Below are 14,836 nucleotides of genomic sequence, written 5' to 3'. Positions count from 1 at the left end.
AATAGGTTCCTAAATTGTTGTGCTACTTTCCAATATTGTAATGTTATTATTTTCAGTAGATACCCAGGAAGCCTAATTGTGCCCTTTGTATTAAAGAAAAAAGATGCGTAAACAGGACTCCTTGGTTTGTTTCCATAATATATTAGTTTAGGTTTGCTATCTTGTCTTGGAGTAAGTCAGCTACTTATTTTTATTGGCATTCTCAATTTAAATTTATGCCGGTGAATGTTAAGGTGCTCATTGGTTCTCATGAAACTAAGAGGTTGCCCTTGACATTTTCAGTCCAGTCGTGTCCAACTTTAGGGGGTGGTGCTCATCCTGCTTTTCAAGCCATAGAGCCAGCGCCTGTCCAAAGACTGTTTTCCATTGTCACGTGGCCAGCATGACTAGGGAACGCTATTTTACCTTCCCACCGAGATGGTACCTATTTATCTACTCGTATTTACATGCTTTCGAACTGCTAGGTTGGCGAGGAGCTGGGACAAAGCGATGGGAGCTCACTCCGTCACGTGGATTCGATCTTACGACTGCTGGTCTTCTGACCCTGCAGCACAGGCTTCTGTGGTTTAGCCCACAGCGCCACCACATCCCTTTTATGAAACTAAGAGCTGGTTCTACATTTCTCAGAAAACCCATATGTAGCATTTTAATTTTAGCCCACTCAAGTCATGTGGTTTTTGAGTCATTTCCCACATTCCTTCTGAATAATTGAAATGCTCTATAGTTCATACTGGGCTTAAGTTATTTAAGAAGACAGTGTGCTAAAATAATCGCCCCTCTGTTGGCCATTTATTTTAACTTGCTTCCTAAGAAAATAATACGAATTGGAGGAAAATACATACTGTATGTAGTTTGGGATTCATTTTGTGAATGTGAACCTTAGCACGGTTTTAAACACAGGTCAAATCCCAGGTTTTTTGGCTATGTGACCAGGCCCTCTGTTAAAAGAAATTGTGAGATCTTACACACAGCAGAAGTAACATTGTTGAACTCTGAATACACCATAACTGGTGAATCTTTTCCTTTTGTCTCCTTTAGTTTATAACTGTGGGTTTCAGTTACAGTTTCTTCATATGTACAGCTTTCCATGAATTGTCTGTCTGTGTCTTGTTCAATTTTTTCCCCTTACGTTTGGATTCAATGGTGCTTTCCCAGCCAGAAAAGAAGGGGGTGGGGAAATCAAAGGGTGCTGAAGTAGGTTTCTATTGCTTTTGTATGATGGGCTGAGTGGTCACTTTAGTCAGGAAAAACAGAATATCTAATTTCTTGTATGTCCGATCATTGCCTACTACTGGGCTAGTATGTGTTCATTTCTTCACCTGCCTTGGAAATCAGACTAGTCCCAGAAGTTGTAAATAAGGGTTTGGTTATAGAATTACAGTTGTGAGTGGCTCTTGTCTTAAGAGCAAGCACTACTCCAGTAATGACTGTAATTGGCTCTAAACTAATTTGTCTGTGCCACTTGCGAGGATGGAAATAAAGACAGAAGGCACCAGCAACTGGAGTTAACTGCCACATTTATTAATACACATACAGATCTGCAAATAGGGGGGAAAAGTACCCTAACCCATTGGTATGCCATATGCAGTAAGGAAGCCACCAAGACCAAAGGGAAGGATGATCCCTTGAACAATATCAAAACTATAGGTGGGTGAGATGAGTTGCTCCAAAGAGCAACTCCCGGAACCAACAGCACGCTTTGGGGATCACCGTAAAGATGTCTGTGGGTGTCCATGGGAGGCAATATACGTAAGGGTAAAATGCAGGCTTAAAATCTGCACTTACTCTGTACATGAAATGTGCTTGTCTGTCTCATGTCTACAACCACATTCCACCTTCAGGAGATCATTGTCTTTTGTACAGAGGAAGAACAGGAAAACATAAAAATTACACCGTGTTTTATTTTGCCATGTCTGTACAATGATTTTAGCCATGTCTCCTCTCCTGTGCATTTAACTACTCACACAAATGGCCTACCTATATAAACAGTGTAACACTGGGGAACATGTGGCAGATCATAGATCAGATCAGATACCTAACGTAGCAAGCAGATGTATAGGTATTAATAGTACACATGAGTGCTTAGGTGTATAATCAATGCAACACTGAAGGAGGGTCATTTTTGAAAGGGAATAGATTTATGCGATAGAATTGTCTGCTTTTGATGTAAATAATGCCGTCAAGTCAGTTCTGTCTTATGATAACCCTTTGAGGGTTTCCTAGGTAGACATTATTCAGAAGGGGGTTACCATTCCCTTCTTCTTGGGGTTACCTGGGACTGTGCAGCTTGCCCAAGGCCACACAGTCTGCCTCTTCTGGGATGCACAGTGGGGAATTGAACTCTTGATACCCAGCCAGGTATCTCAGAGCTACCTAAACTTTTTTTTAATCAGCTGTCTTTAATGCCATGTTCTCTCTAGTCTCTTCTCCTTGGCAGGTGTTGTAATTCTACTTCTGTACCACAATTCTTTCTCTCCATCCCCTGAAGTGAATGGCTTCCTTTTCCTTCACAAAGCACATCCACTTCTTTCTTTTGTGTTCCTTCCCTCCAACTTAGGAAGCCCTATGATTGGTGTTTAGCAAAAATATCACTTTGTTCATGTAGAGGTTTATCATTTTCTTTCCTACTTCCTATTTCTGTGGATGACTGAGAATAATGTATGGCTTCAGTCAGTATAATTTGCTCTTGCTCTCTATTTAAGAACAACAACCGGGCTTTTTTCCCCTCTCTGATGTCCCTCCTTTACACCCCTGATAGCCGAATCAGTTCTTAACTACTAAATATCCAAAAAGTGCTCTAATAATATATTGGAGGCATTTGCTGAAGCTGTTCCTTATTTTTACTGCCCATATTATAATTTGACTTGAGGAATAGCCTTAAAATTGTTGTAAGCCGCCCAGAGACCTTTGGGTAGTGTGGGCGGCATATAAGTTAAATATATAAATAATAATATTTTTTAAAAAAAAACATTCCCTTTCAAGCTAACAATATGGCTCTGCAAACAGTTGTCTTCCTTCTAAGGATAATAAGTGTAGGCACTGTTTTAATGATCCCAGGTCTTCAGTAACTATTTCATTCTAGGTAGGGATGACTTACCTGGTTTGCTGAAGCCCCAAAAAATCCTTTGTGTTGTACAGATATCGATGAATGTGCCTTAAGAACTCACACCTGTTGGAATGATTCAGTCTGTGTGAACCTACCAGGAGGATTTGATTGCCTCTGTCCCTCTGGACCATCTTGTACTGGTGATTGCCCACATGAAGGAGGCTTGAAGCGGAATGGCCAGGTATGGACACTGAAGAAAGACAGATGCTCTGTTTGCTCCTGTAAGGTAAGCCCCACGTGATTCATATTGAACTGTCCTTTTTAAAAAAACAAAACAACTCTGTCTTATGTTTACCCTGCAAATTACCTGCTTTGCCCTTTTTGCTCATTACCTTTTCTGTTTTTAATACTCCTTTACTTGAATCAATGGCTGAAATCCTGCTGGTGCAGCTCCACGTATGCAAGGCAGACCATGTCATCATCTGGGGCTCTTTATGGTTAGTTAAGAGTTCCCACTCCCATCCACCCACCCTCTTCGGTTTCTGAGATTCCCTAGGGATTCCCTTTGTCCAGGAAAAGCCTTTGGGGACCTTAGGTCGGTGAGTGAGGAGTCTGTCATGTCAAAATATCACTGCTGACAGGTTTGTGATTGTCCAAAAGGAATGCTGAGGGGACCAGCTGAGGTTCAGAATGAATACGGGAGGACTCACCCCTTACAGCTCTCTGCAGTCTGAAAAAGCAGGGAAGCAGAAGGGTAAAAGGACAAAGAGAGTGTCATGCAGAAACATAAATGAAGGTTGTCATCACCTCTTTAAAAGATTTATATATATCCTTGGGGTAGCATTCATCCATGGGCCACTTACCTTAATCTAGGCTAGCAACTTTTGTTGCTCAATTGGTCATTATGGTCATTTTGATGGGAGCATATTAGCTTTCAGCTCTTCTGAGTATTTCAGATGCTTTAAAAAGCATAAAATAATTATAGATAAAAACCAAATATATAGGGCTTGTTACAATTATTCCTAGCTGATGAGGGTTGTTTACTAAAATTCTCTTAACAACCAGCTCTAGTAAGTGATGCATGAAATCTTCTGCAGAAGGTGAATCCAGGTATCTTTTCATTTAAAAATAAAATCTGACTCCCCTCATTCAAGTTACTTAGCACTGGGGTTACCCCTGCCCTATGTATGTGGCATCAGTAATCATTCCATATTTAATGATATTCCATTCTGTCATAGTCTGTCCATATTTCAGCCACATAAATAGAGCACCAGTTTTTATTTTTATAGATAAATGAAAGAATTACTACACCAGACATAATACTGCAGCTAATCCTCTGTAAACATACTGGTATTTGTTCCTGTGAATGAGGACAAAATTTACTAAAACATTAAAATTCTAACAGCTTAATTAGTAATGTGCATTCATTACTGAAGTAGCCTGAAGTAGAATTTATTCTGCTTTCTCAGAGAACATCCCTCAAGCTTTATGAGAATTATTACAGGATTGGCAGAGACTTGTCTTTAATCCTATTTGGTGGTTGTTTTTCCATGAATAAAGCAGCTCTTCTGCACTAATTGTATGGGATCTAGTGTTTAGAATAGATACTCTGTAATTGTGAACAAAAAAACAAAACAAAAACCTTCACCAAAATCCTCAAGATATATGACATGCTCATAATACGGTATATGTGCAGTGAAGACACATTCTGAATAGTAGTTCCTGAATTCTCCTCAGTTAGATTCAAACCTAGTGCAGCAAACTAACTAACTTGCTCTGTTTGAAAATACTTATGGTAAGATAGGGTATAAATAAATAATGTTTTTAAAAAGCGTGTTTCCTCAGAGTAATTCCAGATGCCACTCATTACCTTCACATATATATGCTTCCCTTCAATATTCTGTCTGCGTGGCCTCAAAATTTCCTCCTAACCCATTGCCCTTTCTCTTTTACCTGCTGTTAGCAGAGCAAGCAGAAGCTAAGCTAACTTGTGAATTCAGCCATTGAATACTGGCATGCCAGTTAGAAACAAATCACATCCAAATATTCTGTTACAGGAAAATAAGTATACTAATATATACTAGAGAAATACAGTGAGGTAGAAAAAGAGCCTAATTCTGACTAATGAAGATTCAAAATGTTACGATTGCCCCTTAAAGCTTGAAAACGAAGTCAGAATGTCTCCTCTATAGAGATGGGGCATTCGTATATGAATATGAATATCTCTGCACAGCTGGAGTTAACGAAGGTCCGGCCCCTGGGGCCAGACCATCCACTCACGCATCCACTGGCGGCCACTGTCTTCCTTCCAATCACTCAGGAGCACCACTCAGCTAGCACCTCGGTAGCCTTGTAGGGAGACTGGTCCTCTGCCAGGGGTGGCTAGCCGACCGGGAACAGAATGGCGCTCAGAAGCTATTGGAAGGATGAGTGGGGCCTCTGCCACCACTGGATGTGTGAGTGGACCATCTGGCCCCCAGGGGCTGGACCCCTGTTAACTCCAGCTGTGCAGGGATATCAGTATACAAATACCCCCATCTCTACTCCTTTGCCTTCTCCAGGAGACGATCCAGAGAGAAATTTGGAAGGAAGAGAAGGGATGTCAGCAAAAATATCAATCAAGGTTGCAGGAAGGTCAGCAAGATCACAGTGGGTAACTGACAGTTTAAGAAATTCAGGAATATCTCTCCATCCTCCTCATGCAAAAGCATGAATCTTCAGTGTAAGATGAGTTGCACTCAGTCACCTCCAACATCTGACAGTACAGGTGGCAGAAGGTCACACACAAGGCTCTCTGCTTCTTCTTTTCTCCTGTTTTCAATGCACTGACAGCATTCCATGTGACAAGGGGGCATAGGAATAATAATTCTTCAAGGCACTTGAGTCCTTTGCATGAACATTAAGATCCTGCAAACAATGTGGCTTAGTGCTTGTTGGGTCTAGCATAGCGTCAGCTCCCACGCAATTCATTCCTACCCTAAGGATCCGAGATGCTTAAAAACTGAAATTAACAGTTGTAGTCTTGAAACAGCTGAAGTTGGAAAAATCACATGAAATTGGGAAAGGTGTAAAAATATAGGAAATATGCCTTGGACAGATCAAAAACTACTCCTCCCAGTGCCTAGGCTCACAGATGACAGCTACAGCCTTGAGCATTTCAAACAGAATCTTCAGTACTGAGGATCTCTATCAGCCCTTCTGAGATCTTGAACACCACGAAGAATAGTATTTCCCAGGCTCCTGGCACTTTATTGATACAATTTTGGGGCCTCACAGAAAACCACCTTTAATTACTTCCCAGTACAACTGGGCATCAAGGAAATGGGAAATGGAGTAACTGTCATGGAACAGATTTTGTAGATGATCATACTGCAAAACTAATCAGGAGGCGGGGGTCATATTTACTTGCACTTTAGGCTTGTATTGGAAGAGGAACTTGTTAAGTTCACAATTAACAGCCTAATCAACTTTTAAAGCACTTACAGTATATCTCCTTGTCACCTCCTGTACTATTATTATATTATATAATGATGCAAACTGAGAGAGGAAAAAAGACAAGTTTTAAAAAATTGGACTTTGGCTCAGATGAAATTGATTATGCTCAATATATTGTGCAGACAACTTCCTCTGTGTGGTCTGTCTGGTGTTTGGATTAATTGGACTTAGTCAGGTTTTTTTAACACAGAGTTGGGCATCCTTATAATTATACACTTAATATTCTCATAATATTTTACAGTACATACACAAGCCTGCTCCCCTTGCACTCTGCAGAGAGCAATTTGACCCCAATATTCCAGTGTCATCAATATATAGCCTTTCACTCTGCACAAAGACTTTTGCTGTAAAACCTAATTAGGATCAAATTTAACTGTACTTCAACTCTGAGATATCATCACTTGAGGAACAGACTTGTCAACATTATCAGTCCTCATTTCCAAATGTTGACATAATCAGTGGACACAGTGTATGTCCAAAAATCATTAGACTTTTTTTTACCATTATCAGTCACAGTATTAATAAAACATGAAAGTACATAGGTAGTAGTGGTGATATTTTAAATTGAATTATTCCATTTATTTGTGGGCTGTAGTTTAAACATACCGGCTGAAATCCTGTTGCTTACCATAATAAGTTGCAGCTAAAGTACGTCCATTGAATCAGTGGGGATTTGGTGAGTCAACATCTCCATAAGTTCCATTGATTCAATAGGCCAACTCTGTTTATAGCTTATTAGGCTAAGCAACAGGATTTCAGCCACTAGGCTGGATTTAACCAAATTTATTTTATTTATTTATTTATTTATTTGATTTTTACCCCGCCCCTCTAGACCATGTCTACTACATTGGAGCAAATCAAAATTATTTGGCTTTGCTGTGATTTGATTTGCAGCCTGTATTATGTCAGAAATCACAAACAGAAATCACACACAGGGGTTGCTGATTGATTCAGGAGTTCACAATTCATGATGGTTGTGGTGCAAGTTGCATTTCAGCCCTCATGCCTCCTTGTTTCATTCTTCCTTCCTGATCCTGCCTCTGATGATCCTTTAATGGTTTTCAACCCAGAAGAATCCCCTACTCCAAAGCAAGAGTGAAAGGAGGGGGAGGATGTGCAGCCGAGAGCCAAGGAAAATGTTGCATCTACAGGGACACTGTGAGGATACTTGTGCAGTATAGTAACACTTTGCCGTGAGGTTCGGAGCGATGCATCTGAAACCTCAACTATTGCAGAAATTTCTCAGATGGATTCTTATATGTGCCGCCAGAAAAGAGCCACATGGGGTTGGTTGATGTGTTGGCTGGATGCCAGGATGCTTGGGGGTGGAAGAGTTGTACATGTCCCCTGATATGGTTCAGGGTGGCCAGAGAAGGGGGTATATTTCAGCACAAATATACCAGGCGATGTTTACAGACAAGCCAAGTAGAACCTCCCTGGCACTCAGTCTAGTATCCTTTTAAACTAGCTCCAAACTATATTTCACCAGAGATCAATAATTCCTGCATGCATTGCTTGAAAGTAAGGAAAAGAAGTAATGGATGTATGTTAAGAAGTGGTGATCCCAAATTTTTTCTGAGTTGTGAATCATGATGTATTGTGCAAAAGTACTATTCAAACTTTTGATCTGTATTCTGAGACTGTGAAGTACCTTTATACATTATTTTTCTATAGAAAAGTTTTTCAGAAATATAGTAGTCTGAGAAGCTTTAAACAAAAAGCAGATTCACAATTAACCATAATTACAGTTGTTTGCTTTTACATTTTCCCCATCCCCTCCCCTCCCCCCCAATCCTGCATATCAAACCCAACCAGGTGGGAAGCTATTAAAAAAAAAAAGAGACGGTGGAGAGGCTTTGCACATTCTCACCCCCTCCCCCATATATACAATTATGTACCGGCTAGCTCCATGGGAAAAAATACCAGGTCAAATCCTTTTGCCGTTTAAAAAAAAAAAAAAAAAAGCAGAAATCAGCAGCAGAGAAAACAGCCTTTTTGGGAGAAAAAATGGCTGGACTAATTTGATTTTACCATTGCATCATATATTCAGTCAAAATATTTTTTAATTCATGTGTTTTATAAGTGGAACAAATCCCAGAATATTTGACCATTTAGTCACACTCTAAGAACAGGCTAAGAGGAATTAAGTTGCTTTCAACAGTTTCTGAGCAAATCTGAATTGAGCCCGTTATCAGGCTATAAGAAGATGCGGTGTCTTGATACAGTGGCCTCTTTTTAAATATTTGGGCAATCTACTTTCTCCTATGACTATAACACTTAGTCATAAAAATGTTTCTTGATACATATCACAAGCTATTTCTTTCTCTAGATTTCTGATTATACTATATAGTCTCACCATTCTTCAATTTGTAGCATCTTTATTCTGGTCCAAGTGAACAGGAATGTGAATAATGGTAAGGGCCATCTCTATTGAATTATAGTGATGGTGGTGGCTCCTGTGGTTCTTTTTGTTATATTACCAAGTTTAAATAAAACACATATCCCGCTTGCTCATTCTGTTCACATAGTGAAAGAACAATTTAGAAATTGCTGAGGTTATTTTAGCGATGGATATTTGACACTCAGCAACATGAGACTTAGTGTAGTGTGAAAGGCTACATATTTGTGACACTGAAATATTGAGGTCAAATTGCGCTCTGAAGAGTGCAAGGAGAGCAAATCTGTATACATAGCATAGCAATGAGAATGAAAAGCGTATAATCACAAGGAAGTCCAATACTTTATCATAGAAGAGGCATTACAGCTATGACCAACACCAGATACATCACATGTGTGCATTAGTTGACATAATATAATTAATTAACCTAACTTATTTCATTTACTTACTTTACTCTGACTCTTGTCAGACTGTTGGATTTCCTCAACTCTTGTTTTAAACATGCACATGTATACACCATGTAATATGCCCCAACTATTTTTCTTTCACTTTCTTTTCATCTTCCCTCCATTGTATGACATATACTTATATATTTTGATCTGAAATGATATCTTCATGTTATTGACACTATTGTCTCAAATTGCTTTGTGTATTGCTTTTCTGTAGTTCTTGGCAAAATGCGAAACAAAACAAATCTTAATATTAACCATGCATTTGTTGGAATATCGCAAGATGTAACATTCTACCCACTGTGGATTAATATCTTTAAAGACCTCACCTGTACCTTATAATTAATAAGGCTCTATAAAGCTTTATATCTCTCCCTCCTTTTTACCCTTCAATGGTGCTGACTGACCGAGCGAGGCAGAGACTCTGTGTGCTTGCCTGAGTTTGTGGACGTTGCCTGAGCTGCCACCGCCTTTAGTTCCCTTTATTGTTTCATATGTTTTGTAATGTAGTTTTAGTACTTTTATTGTTTTCTTAGGATATCCTGTTTACCCTTTTCCTAAGAGACTAGATGAAGATTATTATTTATATTTTGTCTCAGTGTCTCAAGCTTTTTTTCCAATACCGCTGACATCCAGATTGGTTTATTTTTATAGTGTTATAGAAAGACATATTTATTTTATTTTATTTATTTATTTAATTTATACCCCGTTCATCTAGACTGAAGTCTACTCTGGCTGGCTAACAACAATCCAAATAATAACAATATAAAATAGAACATATTAATACAATTGAAGATGGCAATAAATACATTAGGTATTGACAGAAGGGAAGGCCTGCCTAAAGAGCCAAGTCTTGAGTTTGCTCTTAAAAACACCTAATGAGGGAGCCAGACAAATTTCTGAGGGGAGATTGTTCCACTGCCGAGAAGCCACAATTTCTTGTTCTTTTTCTCCCAGCCTCCCTTGACCCACCCTGGCTAAAGCAAGTGATTCAGGTAGATCTAGATGGGCGAAGGTGTTCGGCTAGATATTGAGGTCCTAAACCGTTTAGGGCTTTATATGTAATCATTAATAATTTGAAATCAATGCAGAAACAAACAGGGAGCCAATGCAGGGCAGCCAGAGTGAGGGACATATGTTGATGTTTTCTAAACCCTGTAAGAAGTCTGGCCACCACGTTCTGCACCATTTGAAGTTTCTGCATCAAAGGTAGCTCCACATAGAGCACATTATAGTAGTCTAGTATTGAGACTACGAGTGCATGGACCAGAGTGGTGAGTGCCCCAACATCAAGTTAGGAATGCAACTGGGCAATCTACCAAAAATGGAAGTAGGCAGTGCAGACCATTGAGGCTACCTGGGTTTACATGGTAAGCACCAGATCCAGATGGACCCCCAAGCTGCGAACCTCACTCTTTGTGGTGAGAATCACACACCCAAAAAAGAAAGTGAGTTTCCCAAACCACCAATGCTGGGGCCACCCACCCTCAGGACCTCTGTCTTGCCCAGGTTCAACCTCAGTCCATTCACCTGTATCTACTGCAATATGGTCTCCAGACAGTGCTGAAGGAACAAAACGGTGTCTACTGTTGTTGGGAAAAAGGAGATGAAGAGCTGGGTGTCATCAGCATACTGATGGCATGAAGCCCCACATCCCCTGATGACCTGACCCAGCGGCCTCATGTAGATATTAAACAGCACTTGGGGAGATAATCAAGCCCTGCAGAATCCCACAATTGAGATTCCATGGCGCCGATACACTCTCCCCAAGCTGTACTCTCTGAGGACGGTCTTCCAAGAAAGACTGGAGCTAGGCAAGTGCCAGACCACCAATTCCAAACTCGGAGAGCCTCCCCAGGAGGATACCATGGTTGGCGGTATCAAAGGTGTTTGAGATATTGAGAAGGACCAACAGAGACATTTTGCCCCTGTCAGCCTCCCTCAGCAGGTCATAAAACAGGACAACCAATGCCATTTCTGTACTGTGGCGCAGCCTGAAGCCCTACTGAAATCCATGGTGTTGGTTTCATCCAAAAGGACCTGGAGCTGGTGAGCCACCACCCTCTCTACCACTTTGCTAAGGAAAGAAATATTGGCAACAGGACTATAATTGCCAATGTCATCCGCCACCAAATTTGGTTTCTTCCTAATGGGCCTAATGAGTGTCTCCTTGAGGGCAAGGAAAACCCTGCCCTCCTGGAGAGACCCATTAATTATTGCAGTGGCCCATTCAGTTGTTATTGGCCTGGCTGCTTTGATTAGCCAGGCCGGGCAAGGGTCAAGGGGGGAGGTGGTGGCATGACAGTGATTAAGCACTTTGTCCACCATATCTGGCATCACAGGCTGAAAAAGATTAAGCCTCATCGGACAAGGAGGAGCACTGGACATTTCTGCTCAATCTACTGTATACAAAAAGAAAAAAGATCCCAGCAGAAGGCCTCTACTTTAGATTTAAAACATGGTGCAAATTGGTCAGGTGAAATACTAGTAGGAGGCCAATCACTGAGACTAATTCCGGGAGATCGTGAATTATACGGAAAAGTTCTGCCTGCTGATTTGAAGCTTCGTTTATCCGAAAAGCGAAGTAAGCTCGACTGGCAGCCCTTACCCTAGCCATGATCCTGACAGCTTTCAAATTATAGTCTGTCCGGTTTCATCTCCAATTGCTCTCTAGCCTTCTCCTATTCTGCTTCATAGCTCCGGGCTGCTGGTTAAACCAGGGTACTGAATGAGCTCTGCAATGGAGAGGGTGTTTAGGAGCAACTGTGTCAACAGCCCTGGTAGCAGCAGCAACACAGTCATCAACCAGAGCCTCGACAGGAGCACCAGTCAGATAAGCCGGAATCCTGGATTCCTATAGGATCCAGTAACCTTTGAGGGTGGACCATTAAAATAAGTCCTTGCTCCCTGTGGGGAGGGAGAGCCACTGAGAGGTTGCATTTAATTAGGTGGTGGTCTGACCATGACAAGGGGACTGACACAATGTCAGTCACCATCAGACCACACTCACTCCATTCGGGGGAAAACATTAGGTCTATTGTGTGACCGCCCACATGGGTGGGGCCATTGACATGTTGGGACATGTCTAAGAAGCCATGGTTTCCAAGAACTCGAGATCTGTCTCCGCATGGATGTTGAAATCACCCAAGATCAGTGCGAAGTTTCCAACAGTGCTGCAGAGATGAAATGGATGGATCATGGGGAGTGCAGTAACCCATCAAGATTCCAATATCATCCCTGCCCCCGATCAACACGTGTAGGGCCTCAAGACCTAACCTCACCACCGCGGAGCGCCTAACGACCAGAAAAATTTACAAATTAATAAAAACAAAAAATACAATAATAATCAGATTAACAAAAGTAATTAAACCATAACATAAGAATAGACATGTAAATTTAAATTAAACAACAACCAATTAAAACAATTAAAAAATTTTACGACTTTAAAAATAAAATAAAAGACAGAGCGCTGCACACCTAGACTACCCCCCCAGGTCAAATCCAGCCTCAGGCCTCCCAACAGGCTCACTGCCAGGAATAATCCAGTCACCGCTAAACAACAACGTTGGTAATACAGACATTCCTTTCTAGGGCTTGGTCATTGCCACCAGGTGGCATTACAAGGCTGCAAGCCATACCCAGTCAAGGAAGGTGATGAAAACACCAAGGCAACCGGAGACAAAAGGTATCGGGCACCAAAGGTCTGAACCTCCAAACAAAAGGGAGGCAACAGGGGGGACATATCAGCAGTTCAATATGCTGAACAGAGTCACCCCAATGCCTGCAATCGATGCCAAGCCCAGCTGTCCAGACACCAACCGACCAGCCACATTTCTCAGGAGCCATCACAACATCGATGTCCTCATGAGACCAAGCGAAGGGTCCTCACCCTGCCAGTGGCATAATATGCACCCTTGCATATTAGTAGAAGATACCAAAGGGAAAAAAACATATTGCTGCAGTTATACATGTACACAAGGCTGCTTTGAGCAATGTGTATGAATGCCACATAATTTAATCTGGAATGGAAAGAGATGTAAGGGAGTGAAGACCTGCTGCAAGCTTGCAATGTGCACTCTTCTCTTTTGGTAGCGTAGAATGATCCGACTCAGTTGAGTTTTCATTATTCTGCAGTGAATGCATGATGTCCTTGAGGGAAAGCAGAGAAGAGCTTTCTTATGCCATAATGGTTAGTGTTGGCTGTGTGTTATCTAGGAAAAATGGAAATTTTAGTTCTTTGTAGTGGGAGGCAGTAGGTTTGAAAGGCTATACCAGACTTGAGATTTTTGTTTGTTTTTAGTTTTTAGCTAATTAGCCCCTGTTTTAAATTGGAGGAAAGGACCCTGAGTTCTTAGCAACAACTCCACCTTCATTTGCTACCTCACTGCTGGGTTCTGCCATCTCTGCTCCTCTGTGATTACTAGCTGTGGTTTTATTGTTCAGTAGAGCAAGTGAGAGAGAGCATAAGGAAGGGAAGAGGACAAGGGACATGATGTGGTGAAAGAAATTCGCTGTGTAGTGGTGGGGCCCCATCTCCTACCTTAAAATAGAAGAAATCCTTGAACACTCTGTTTTTGAATACAGTTGTCTTTGGTGTTTGTTTTTGCTTCAATTAATTGTTCAGCAAACAAATGTGCCAGTGCGGTTTTTTGAAAGCACAACTCATTAGTATTCTTGATTTCAGTTTTATTCCCTGCATGTAAAAGCACTAAAATTGTTTATTCACCAATAATAACAGGTAGAATTTCCAGCACTATAATCCCTATAATTATCATTCCCACAATTTGAATAAATTCATTTTCTCTTTTCCATGAAACATACTGCCTTTTTGTTTGTTTTTTAAAAAATTTGGCAGCAATCTTAATGCTGTGGTTATAAAAAAGATTCTGATTTAATCTGTAGCTATTCCAATATGCAGGGTTCTATGCAGAGAATAAATATTTTGTATTTGTGATGGGAAAGCATATTTTTAGAAAAGTAAAAATAAGAATGGGTTTCCAGAAATTATTGAGAAGGCATTTCCCTCAAGGATTTCAGAAAAAGAGTATGAACATAAGCCCAGACTGGTTGGTTATACAGGGTGATATTTATTCTTCTATGTCTTTCATCTAATAAGCTCTAAGTCAAGGTATTAAAAATCTATAAAAATGTAGGTGAAAGGATCATAATTTTGTCTATTAACTTGCTATATGAAATTCTACTAACAGTCCTGATTTTGTAGCATAGTTTGTTGCTGTTAATTTAATGGGACCACCTGTTAAGCTGTAATTTATTATAAGTATCAGCCATACAATTGCATATTCATTCAAAATATTTCTTGCAAAGAAAACTGTTCCTAGAGGTAACAGAAACTTTTCTTTACTCAAGGTAGAGGGGATAAGTTTTTGCAGGGGAGGGGCAGCAACTACTTTGTGGGCCAATTTCAGAAGCTGAGAAGTTTTCCACCCA

At 40.6% G+C, this 14,836-nt stretch overlaps 1 protein-coding gene across 4 annotated transcripts in view; it reads left to right on the top strand.

The window, feature by feature from the left end:
* Window positions 1-14,836, top strand: part of NELL1 (neural EGFL like 1) — a 670,736-nt gene that overhangs the window by 644,107 nt on the left and 11,793 nt on the right. For all 4 annotated transcript variants that reach the window (XM_072985884.2, XM_072985883.2, XM_072985886.2 and 1 more), the window contains one exon: window positions 3,139-3,332. In XM_072985884.2, coding sequence (XP_072841985.1) covers window positions 3,139-3,332 — 194 coding nt within the window. The remainder of the gene's footprint in view (window positions 1-3,138; window positions 3,333-14,836) is intronic.

The sequence above is a fragment of the Pogona vitticeps genome, chromosome 1 (assembly GCF_051106095.1).
Source record: "Pogona vitticeps strain Pit_001003342236 chromosome 1, PviZW2.1, whole genome shotgun sequence".
NCBI classification, from domain to species: domain Eukaryota; kingdom Metazoa; phylum Chordata; class Lepidosauria; order Squamata; family Agamidae; genus Pogona; species Pogona vitticeps.
The sequence above is the reverse complement of the archived record's forward strand: the minus strand, read 5'-3'. Positions and strand labels throughout refer to the sequence as shown.